This window comes from Pelodiscus sinensis, chromosome 6 (assembly GCF_052426305.1).
Source record: "Pelodiscus sinensis isolate ZL-2025 chromosome 6, ASM5242630v1, whole genome shotgun sequence".
Taxonomy (NCBI): domain Eukaryota; kingdom Metazoa; phylum Chordata; order Testudines; family Trionychidae; genus Pelodiscus; species Pelodiscus sinensis.
Window position 1 is genome coordinate 130,006,867 of NC_143057.1, and position 10,593 is coordinate 130,017,459.

Genomic DNA, 10,593 nt, shown 5'->3' on the forward strand with positions numbered 1-10,593 from the left:
CTCCGACTCCAACAGCTCATCCCAGAGACACCCACAGCCACCGCCCGGACGGATCTGCTCACCCCAACAGGGAAGGGAACGCCGCGTAGCGAGCACAGCCCTGGTTTGTCAGCAGCCCCATGCCCACTAGCTACAAACAGGGTCTCCGAGTGGGAGTAGCATGACTGGTCCAGCACCCTAGGCATGGGGTGCCCCCGACAGGCTGCGGAGACCTCCCGCCTGCCACCCGTTCTCTGTGGACGCAGCAGATGAGCGACCTCTGGAGAAGTGGGGCAGCTTAGGGGGGCTTAGGAATGAGGAACAAGGGAAGGAAACAAAGCAAAGGGGAGGAGGTGGCTGAAATGGCTCACTACAGCAATTTGGGAGGGTCAACGGGGAGGGGGGGGAGCAGCAGCTCTTCAGGGACCGGGAGGGAGATTTTCACAGCAAAGGGAATCCGGATTCAGTTGTGTAGAGCCATCGCGCAAGCCAGAGAAGCAGCTTTGCCCTTAAGCAGCCTTCACCCCCGTTTCCTCCTCTTTGTGCCTCTGGCTCCAATCCACTGGCTCTGGGCTTTCCAAGGTACACAGGGTGGGTGGCTCTAGCCCACACTTGCTCTGGAGCTAAGATCCAGGCCTGGAAGCACAGGACAGCCAGAGCAGAGCTGGCCTTCCAGACAGAGAGAAAAGGCCTGTTCTCTGCAGCGACAAGCTTGCTAAGGTTAAGGGGCAGGTAACTGTTCACCACCAGCTGCAGCACGTCCTTGGTAACACTTACATCTCTGCCACATTCATGGTACATTTGGTCAATGTAACCGTCACAGGAATTTAAAGAGGAAAAACGTTGTGATTTGGGAATTTAAACCTGCAGGTGGGCGATGCTGTAATTCTATGGGTCCTGGCCCAGTAGGGAGCGGTGTGGGGGCGAGTGTAGGGGGGTTGCGGTACTGTGACCCTTCCTCCTGCGCTGCCGCCTGCAGAGCTGGGCTGAGGGTCAGCAGCCGCCACTCGCTGAAAGCAGCCGTACAGAAATAAGGGCGACACGGGCAGGGCGTTGCCGCCCTCACTTCTGCGCTGCTGCTGGCGGGGCGCTGCCTTCAGAGCTGGGCCCAAACCAACATTACAACCACCACTCTCCAGCTGCCCAGCGCTGAAGGCAGGCTGGCTGGCCACACTGTGAGCCTCCTAAAATAACCTTGTGGTCCCCTGCAACTCCCTGTTGGGTCAGGACCCCCAGTTTGAGAAACGCTGGTCTCCCCCTGAAGTCTGTACAGCGTCAGATAAAAGTCCACAAATGGCCAGATTCCATGGTCCGGGATGCATTTTGCAAGGCTGAATTTGGTAGGGCCCTAGCAATAGTCTATTCTATGCTTCTGCTACCATTTGGGGGTTTCCCTCACAAAGTTGTCAAGATCTGAAACGATCCCTTTTCTCTTGGTTTGCCCCGGCTTCTCCTCTCAGCCTAGCAAATTCGGAAAGGCCACCTTCTCTGTCCCACGCGTAATCAGCCTGTGGAACTCATAGCTGCATGAGATCCCGGAGATCAAGGACTTCAGATTGAGAGGGCCAGGACAGTTCTGTGAGGGCCCACAACCGGAAGTTGGAAAGTTGTACGAGTGCTGGGTGGGATGCAAAATCGGTTTCAGGCCTCACACCCAGGAGCTGTGAGGAGACTCCCCTGGAGACAGGTGACCTCAGAATCTCCCCAAGAGAGGCTCTTGCACCTTCTAAAGAAGCAGCTGGTGCCAGACATTGGCAGAGAGGAGACTGGGGCTAGACAGGGCCCAGGTCTCATCTCATCTGCCCGGTCCTACATCACCAGCCCTCCCCGAGCACCCCTCCCGCACACAAGGCTGCCGACAGGCGCTGTGGCACCGGTGCCATCTCCTTTATTCCATGATTAAATCCAAATAAAAATAAGAACCAAAACAGGGTGAAGAGTCCGACTGGCGTGGGGGGGGCAGCAGGGCGTGACCCCCGGCAGGCGCCCCGCAGCACTCCCTACGTGGCAGAAGCCGGGGTGCCATGCTCCTCGCCAGGTGCTGCCACAGCAGTTTGTTCACAGTGATCCGAGTCTTCCGGGCTCGTCTGCTAGCTGGAATTCCGTGGGTCCACCTCAGGCAGCTCTGTGCGGGGGGGCCGGGGGACCTCGAGGGCTGGCGGGGTCACTTCCGGGCTCTTGGCAGCGTGTGGCTTGGTCAGAGCACTGTAGATGCCCAGGGCCTGGGGAGAGGGGACGGAAGGGACACCCGGTGGGTGCTCTGAGTACAGCAGTGGAGGGCTCCGGCACCGCAGGGCGTCCTTGCCCTGGGGCCTGTGCCAGCGCAGGGCTCTCGGGCGGGCTCCCCTGCCCAGCGTGCCACGGCAGAGCCCCCCGTCCAGCATCACCAACAGCCCCTCTCGCCCCGGGGTACGTCCCAGCACGAGGAACAGCCGCTCTGGGGGGCTGAGACCCTCTTCCCAGTGCCCCACAGCCCCGGGCCAAGTTCCACAGGGGGCCTGGCCCAGGGACGGACAAGGGCAAAGCTAACACCCACCCCAAGGGGGCAGCAGGAAACCAGCGGGAACTCAGCCCTTGCCTTGCTCAGGTCTCCATGGAAGGAGCTCCTGCCTGCTGGCATCTCCGGCCTGGGCAGCAGGTGCCCCCCCCGTGCCCCGCCAATGCTCCCCCAGGCCCTGTTGCTACCGGACGCCGCCCTGACGAATCCCCGCCCAGGAGCCTCCAGGCCAGAGTGCCCGTGAATTCGCAAGGCCAAAACCCCTCCCCCGCCCATTCCCCTCCTTCCCCCTCTGGCCCGGCAGCGGCTCTGTACCGACCTGCGTGACCATGCTGGTGATGTCCCCGGCGTTGGAGGGCAGCAGGACGGTGTTGGAGTCCTTGGCCAGCTTGGAGAAGGCGCTCACGTACTGCTCCGCCACGGCCAGGGAGGCGGCCGCGTCGCCGTTCTGGAGACAGGGGCAGGGTCAGCGCGCACAGACCAATGGGAGGCGCTGGGCCCTGGTACCCCCGAGCGAGGGGAGAACCCCAGGCTAGGGCAGGGCAGTGGGGCGGCTCTGGAGAAGGGTTAGGGAGCTCTGGAGCTGGGTCTGAAAACGGGAAGCCAGCCAGTCCCCCGCTGGAATGCCAAGGAGCCAGAGCTCCTCTCCCCCAACAGCTGGGCCAGCAGCAGCGCCTGGAGCTGGCTTGGGAGGGGGATCAGAGCAGGAGGGCCGTGGGACGAGCATCCTTCCCCCAGGGCAAGGCAGGGCTGTCTCAGGGCACTGCTGCCAAGCCCTGCTTTGCCCTGACCCCGCCAGCGGGACCCCTTGCCCATCCTCCCCACGGCCACTGCTCTGGGACTGCGGCAGCGACAGGGTGAAGTGTGTAGCTCACCCAGCCCAATGCATGCTGGGAAAACCCCTTCCTGTACACTTCCCCGACACCCAGCCTCCATGCCAACCGAGGGCAAGGGCCTGGCACCCGGACATGGGCAGAGCTTCGGCCTCCCTGGCAATGGGCACTCACCTGCTGCATCAGAGCATCAGCCAGGAGCCGAATCGCTTCTGCCTTGGCCTTGGCCTTGGCCAGCATGGCGCTGGCCTCCCCTGGCAGGGAAAGGCAGGAGAGCAGGCGTTAGGTGCGGGACAGCGGGGAAAGGCAAGCGAGCACGCTCCTCCAGGATGCAGGGCTCACTGCCACAGGGCGCAGCCGGCTCGGCACCAGGAGAGCTTCTTGCTCAGCCGCGAGGCTGCCGGCAGCACAAAGGCAAGCGTCCGGCTGACGCGCCGCGCCCCCTGCGGGCAGCCACATCACACCTGCAGCCTCCCAGCTCTGCGGGCCCGGAGGAGAGGTCAATACCCCCCGCTGCTCTGTGGCGTCTGACGCTCCCAGGCACCGGCTCTCCGCAGCAGGGAGAGCCCCGGAGCCCGGCCCAGCATTACCAGCAGCTTTGTTGATCCGTTCGGCCTTCTCAGCCTCCGAGGCCAGGATCTGGGCCTGCTTCCGCCCCTCGGCCACGTTGATGTCAGATTCCCTGGTCCCCTCTGATTCCAGCACCGTCGCCCGTTTCCGTCTCTCGGCCTCCACCTGGAACCAAGGCACCTGGTGCTGCAGCCGCCCACAGACTGCCACCCCCAGGGGAGGGGCACCAACAGGGCCCACTGCACCTCCTCCCGCCAGGCTGCGCTGCTAACAAGCCGCTGAGACATTCCTGCCAGGCCCCAGGTGAGCCACAGCAAGGGCTGCGCCTGCGCCGGGTGCGGAAGGGCACCGCCCCTGCCACGGGGCCATCCCTGGGGAGCCGCTGCAGCTCTCGCTCGCAGGCAGCGGCTCACAGCAGCTCCACAAGAGCGCGCTGACCTCCCCGCTGCTCCGGGCACCTGCCAGGCTCTGCTTGCTGTGGGCCCGGCTCCCCAGATTCCCTTCCTCCCCAGCCCCGCTGGCAGCAGCTCCTGCTGATCCCTCTGCCCTCCCCATGGGAGCTGCCAACCAGGCGCTCCCGGTGGTCAGCACTCAGCCCCCACGCTGCCCCCTTCGAGCCAGAGCCTCTTGGGGCTTCGTAAGCCTGGCGCCAGCCCTTTGCAGCACTTTTGGGGATGCCACAGCCGCCACCAAAGGAGCATTGTGGCACCGTCCCTCCGTGCAGAGTGAAGATGATCAGTGCCCCGAGCCCCAGGCGCCTGCTTTTCTCCTTCTCGCCTCAGGGCCAAGTAGCTGATCCCTGGGGTCGGGGCCACTGGCAGACCGGGGGAGTGGGACCACAGTGAGGTGGGTCCCCGGCCTGTGCTCATTGTGGGTACCAGTCTGTCCAGGCAGCATTCACAGCCTTGCCACCCCCCACGCCCCACCTGCCTGTGGGGCATGCCAGGGCTGGGCGGGTGCTGACCTGCATCTGCATGGACTCCTTCACCCGCGGGGGCACGTGGATGTCCTTGATCTCGTAGCGCAGGCACCGGATGCCCCAGTAGTCGGAGGCCTGGTTGATGGCGTCCACGATGCTGGCGTTGAGGGACTCCCGCTCCTGCAGAGGGCACAGGGACCCGGGAGCTCAGTGAGGGGCTCAGCTCGCAGCAAGGCCCTGCCCCTTCAGAGGAGAGTGGCCAGCGGCCAGAACCGCAGACCCCTCAGTTAGAGAGCAGAACTGACCGGCCCCACCCGTGTCATCAGCGACAGGGGCAGGGCAGGCACCCCAGGACACGTATCAGCCATGAACAGGGCAGCAGCCAGAAAACTCAGCAGGGACGCCAGTCGCAGGGTAGCTCCGAGGCAGGGATATGGCCAGAGCAGCTCAGCCACCCACAGGGCCTGCTCTCCCCAGCCAGCCTGTCCGGGCGCAGAGCATCCGCCGCAGAAGAGGGACGCGGGCCCCTCCTGACCCTGCCTCCAGCACACAGCTCTGGTTACACAGGGACAGGCAAGGCTGGGGCCCTTCCTGGGGCTCGGGGAGCAGCGCACGAGCTGAGGGAGTCTGGCTGTTTGAGGAGGGAATGTCAGGCTGCAGGGCGGAAGCTGAACGCCTCTGAGAACACTGCCCCCTCCCTGCAGGGGGCGCTCACACCAGTGCACTGAGGACACCAGCCAAGTGCAGACCTCCCAGCAGCTCCCGCCCCAGCCCCAAACTAACCCGGAAGACTTTGTCCAGGGAGAGTTTGCCCAGCTCCGACCGCATGGTGGTCTGGGCCAGCTGGGTCACTGCATACTCAGGGTCTTCCACCCCGTAACTGGCCTGGAAAGGGAAACAGGGACCATGATCAGACTTAGCACCCAAGAGTCCTGCCAGCCCAGCAGCCACCCAGGCTGCTCCCAGCCCCCTCTCGCACTGGCCAGGGGGTGGCCCTCTCCCCAGAGCATCTACTTCGGACAGCTGCTCCCCTGGGGCAGGGCCTTTCTGCCAGGCCTAGTGTGGGAACTCGCCCCTCCAGTCTCTGCACTGGGATCCTTCAGAGACGAGGCCCTAGCTAGAGAATCAGCATCCAGCCCCTGCCAGCATCCCCAACACAGCAAACCCAGCTGGGCCACTGGAGCCAAAGTCCAAAGCCCAACTCCCAATGGGCCACGCCATCGCTTCCGCATGTCACCACCGCCGGGCCTAGTCCCAGGCCCGGGAGCAGCTCGTGTTTCAGGCAGGGCTAGGGCCCAGAGATTTGGGGCAGGAAGCCTCATCCAGAGAGCCCCTGGAGGCCAGGCCAAGACCCCACGGAATGAGAGGATGACAAGGGGGGAGAGCAGCACACTCAGCCTCCCCCGGCTATACCAAGGCCACTGGGAGCTGCAGGGCCAAGCTCCTTCATGCTCAGGAACAGAGGCATAAAAGCCAGGTTGGGACAAGGCTTCTCCTGTCACTGCTGGGACCTGTCAAGCCCCACACCCCTCCCCCAGGGAGCACTGGGAGGAGGCGCTCTATGCCTTGGTCCTTCCAGTGACACTAGACACCCTCTGCCTCCAGATTTTCTGCATGAGCAGCTGCCAGCTGTGCAGAGCAGGGAGCATTAGCAGAGGCCTGCAGGACGGGAGGTGGCTGCCGTGTGTCTCCACAGCGAGCCTGCTGGTACCTTGTAGGGGTCCATGATCCGCAGATACAGGACACCATCTATCTGCAGGGTGACATTATCTGCAAGGGAAGAGGAGAATCTTCCTGTCACTAGGGCAGCGTCTACCCTGCACCCGCAGCCTGTCCCTGTACAGAGGGACGCACCAGGCAGGGGCTCAAAGGGATACGCGACTTCCCACTTCCGCAGTGCGACCATCTGGGCCAAGCCCAGGTCCCAGAGAACAGAGCTGCACGCGCTCACTAAGGCTCCCACCCCCCACTGCTGCCCCGCCTCCTGGAGTGCAGACAGGGGACTAGGATGGGGTAGGCAGGGCAGAGAGGCGCCTCACCCAGGGTCACAGCTGACTGCTCCGGGACATTGATGACGATTTCCTTGAGGCTCTGCACGTAGCGGATCCGATCCAGCACTGGGATGAGGAAATTCAAACCCTGGGAGGATACCAGGGAAAGCAGCAAGTAAAACCCAGCGTCCTGGCCTCAGAGCAAAAGGCACTAAGCACAGTGCTGGGCCCGCTCCCGCCAACCGGGCAGCAATGCTGGAGATGACTGCGTGGGCAGACAGTGTGCTGTAGCAGCCGTAGGGGTGGAATGGACTCACCCTACACACTTGGGAGGGTTGGAACATGGAGATCTAAGGTGGCAGGTGGAAACAGAGGGGAGCATAATGCCCCAACAGCTGGCGACTGGTGAGATTACGACAGAGGGAGCGTGGGACGGAATGGCCCAGAGCCTACCAACGGCCCAACGTGCTCCGCAAGGGAACTCTCGCTCTGGCTAAGACCCAGCCCCACACGCTCACTATCCAGCTGGGGCAGGGCGCCCAGGAGACCCCCAGAAGGGCAGGGACAAGCCAAGTACATTCAGTTTGCAGCAGCTTTCATCCTGTCTCCACAGCAAAAATAAGTATGGGGGGGGGAGGGGGAGAAGGTCCATTCTTTGTACCTTCAGGGGAGTCCTTATGATCTCTCTGCTCCAACCTTCCTCCCACCTTGCCTCAGAGAACTATTTGCACTGCCCATCAGATCAAGTGGGTGGGGGCACGAGGGCAGATATCCCCTCCCCCACCCCCAGGAAAGGAGCCGGCTTCTTTCTGTGGTCACTGCTGATGAATGAAGCCAGGCGGCGAAGTCGGCCAGGCCTGTGCTCAACGGCTCTTACTGGCACATGGGGAGCGATGCAAGGAAATGGGAGCTGGCAGCTCAATCCCCTTTGCCCCGGAAGTGCCAACGCCCCTCAAAGGGAGCCTCCCACACAGGCTGCAGGGCGCCCGCCAGCACCAGGCAAGGGAGAACGGAGGCTCCTTACGGGCTCCAGGATGCGATGAAACCTGCCCATTCGCTCCACCACCCAGGCCTCCTGCTGGGGCACGAAGAGCACCATGGTGTTCATGGGCAGGCTGGAGGCGCATCGCTGCGGGGCAGAGGCCAGCCCTGCCCCCGGCCGCCGGGCGCCCTGGGGAGAGAAGGGGAAGAGTCCAGCTGGGCCCCCGACTGCGCAATAAACGACCCCCAACCTGCCCCCCCAGCCAGTCCCGCCAGGCCTGCCCCCCCCAGCCCCCCCAGGCCCGTCCCCCCCAGCCTGCCCCCCCAGCCAGTCCCGCCAGGCCCGTCCCCCCCCAACCTGCCCCCCCAGCCAGTCCCGCCAGGCCCGTCCCCCCCAACGTGCCCCCCCCCCAGCCCGTCCCCCCCCAACCTGCCCCCCCCAGCCAGTCCCGCCAGGCCCATCCCCCCCAACGTGCCCCCCCAGCCGGGCCCGTCCCCCCCCAACCTGCCCCCCCAGCCAGTCCCGCCAGGCCCGTCCCCCCCAACGTGCCCCCCCAGCCAGGCCCGTCCCCCCCCAGCCAGTCCCGCCCCCCCAGCCAGTCCCGTCCCCCCCAACCTGCCCCCCCAGCCAGGCCCGTCCCCCCCCAACCTGCCCCCCCAGCCAGTCCCGCCAGGCCCGTCCCCCCCAACGTGCCCCCCCAGCCAGGCCCGTCCCCCCCAACCTGCCCCCCCCAGCCAGTCCCGTCCCCCCCCAACCTGCCCCCCCAGCCAGGCCCGTCCCCCCCAACCTGCCCCCCCAGCCAGGCCCGTCCCCCCCCAACCTGCCCCCCCCAGCCCGTCCCCCCCCAACCTGCCCCCCCAGCCAGGCCCGTCCCCCCCCAACCTGCCCCCCCAGCCAGGCCCGTCCCCCCCAACCTGCCCCCCCAGCCAGGCCCGTCCCCCCCCAACCTGCCCCCCCAGCCAGGCCCGTCCCCCCCCAACCTGCCCCCCATTCAGGCCCGTCCCCCCCCAACCTGCCCCCCCCAGCCAGGCCCGTCCCCCCCCAACCTGCCCCCCATTCAGGCCCGTCCCCCCCAACCTGCCCCCCCAGCCAGGCCCGTCCCCCCCCAACCTGCCCCCCCAGCCAGGCCCGTCCCCCCCCAAGCTGCCCCCCCAGCCAGGCCCGTCCCCCCCCAACCTGCCCCCCCATTCAGGCCCGTCCCCCCCCAACCTGCCCCCCCAGCCAGGCCCGTCCCCCCCCAACCTGCCCCCATTCAGGCCCGTCCCCCCCAACCTGCCCCCCCAGCCAGGCCCGCCCGCCCCCCCCCCCCCATTCAGGCCCGTCCCCCCCCAACCTGCCCCCCCAGCCAGGCCCGTCCCCCCCCAACCTGCCCCCCGCCAGGCCCGTCCCCCCCCAACCTGCCCCCCCAGCCAGGCCCGCCCCCCCAGGCAGCCCTCAGCCGGGTCTGCCCCATGCCCCTCCCCCCAGGCCTGTCCTGCCCCGCCCCCCCCGGCGGGGACTCAGCCCAGGGCAGCGGGAGCCCCCGGGGGGGGGGGCGATGCCCGCCCACGTGACGCGACGCCCCCCCCCGCCCCGAGGAGCCAGGGGGCGCTGTGGGGGAGGGGTCCCCGCACCTGCAGCAGGAGCCGCCCGGCCCCGCGCGCCGCCCGGCCCAGCATGGCTCGCAGCCGGAAGCGGGAGCGCGGCCGGTCCGACCTGCCCCCTCCCCGCCGGGAACTTCCGGCCCCTGCGCCGAAACCCTCCCCCGGAAACACCCGCCCACAGCGACACCCCCGCCTTCCGCTTCCGGCGGCTGCCCCGCCCCCGCCCGGAACGGGGGCGCCCCCCCGAGCAGCTTCCGCCTGGGCCCCAACGAGACTGTCGGTGACCGAGAGACCCGCCCCCCCGCTGGCCCCGCCCCCAGCCCAGAGCGACCCCGCCCCCCGCTGGCCCCGTCCTCGTGCCCAGAGACCCCGCCCCCAGCCCAGAGAGACCCCGCCCCCCGCGCTCGTGCCCAGAGAGACCCCGCCCCCCGCTGGCCCCGCCCTCGTGCCCAGAGCGACCCCGCCCCCCGCTGGCCCCGCCCTCCTGCCCAGAGGGGGGAGCCCCCCCTGCTGGTGCAGGAGCCCGGGGGCCCTGCCCCCCCCCCACACAGGCCCCCCCCTGCACAGGCAGCGCTGGGGGGGGGAAGGGCGCCCGGGCCGGCCCAACCCTCCCTCCAGCCGCTGCCCACAGGCGCCAGGGCGGGCGGGCGAGGGGATCCCAGTGCCGGGCCCATGGCCCCGCCCACAGCGGGGGGCTCTGCCTGTCCGGCCAGGGGTCCTGCGGCACTCAGAGACCAACCCAAGTGTAGGAGCAGAAGCTTTCGTGGGCAAAGACCCCTTCGTCGGATGCACGTCGTGGTGATTTGCACTCGCCGCCGCTTTTGCAGATCAGACTGACACGGCGACCCCTCTGATACTTGCCCTGTGCGGGGAGCGCTAGGGCTGTATCTAGACGGGCATGGTTTTCTGGAAATGCTTAAACAGAACAGTTTTCTGTTAAAAGCATTTTCGGAAAAGAGCGTCTAGATTGGCACGACGCTTTTCCACAAAAGCACTTTTTGCAGAAAAGGATCCCTGACCAATCTAGACGCGCTTTTGCGCAAAAAAGCCCCAATTGCCATTTTCGTGATCGTGGCTTTTTTGCACAAAACAAATCTGAGCTGTCTACACTGGCCCTTCTGCGCAAAAGGGACTTTTGCCTGAACGGGAGCAGCACCGTATTTCCATAAAAAACACTGATTTCTTACAGTAGGAAGTCAGTGCTTTTGCGGAAATTCAAGCGGCCAGTGGAGACAGCTG

The 10,593-nt window shown here is 66.2% G+C and overlaps 1 protein-coding gene across 1 annotated transcript; it reads right to left on the bottom strand.

Annotated features, from left to right (window-relative positions):
* Positions 1-1,851: 1,851 nt before the first annotated feature.
* Positions 1,852-9,541, bottom strand: STOML2 (stomatin like 2). Its single transcript, XM_089779487.1, has 10 exons — positions 9,385-9,541; positions 7,814-7,960; positions 6,838-6,937; positions 6,510-6,568; positions 5,582-5,683; positions 4,844-4,978; positions 3,900-4,044; positions 3,484-3,563; positions 2,796-2,924; positions 1,852-2,201 (listed from the first exon to the last, which is right to left on the bottom strand). Exons 1-10 carry the CDS (start codon positions 9,427-9,429, stop codon positions 2,070-2,072), a joined length of 1,074 nt encoding a protein of 357 aa, XP_089635613.1. The 5' UTR covers positions 9,430-9,541; the 3' UTR covers positions 1,852-2,069.
* Positions 9,542-10,593: the final 1,052 nt, after the last annotated feature.

Bases quoted from the DNA above. Each gene is read 5' to 3' on its own strand.
- STOML2 (XM_089779487.1), bottom strand. From the start codon at position 9,429: ATGCTGGGCCGGGCGGCGCGCGGGGCCGGGCGGCTCCTGCTGCAG. The intron at 4,045-4,843 runs GTCAGCACCCGC...CCTTGGTTCCAG, and splicing joins AGGAGTCCATGCAGATGCAG to GTGGAGGCCGAGAGACGGAA. The intron at 2,202-2,795 runs GTCGGTACAGAG...CCCTCTCCCCAG, and splicing joins TCACCAGCATGGTCACGCAG to GCCCTGGGCATCTACAGTGC.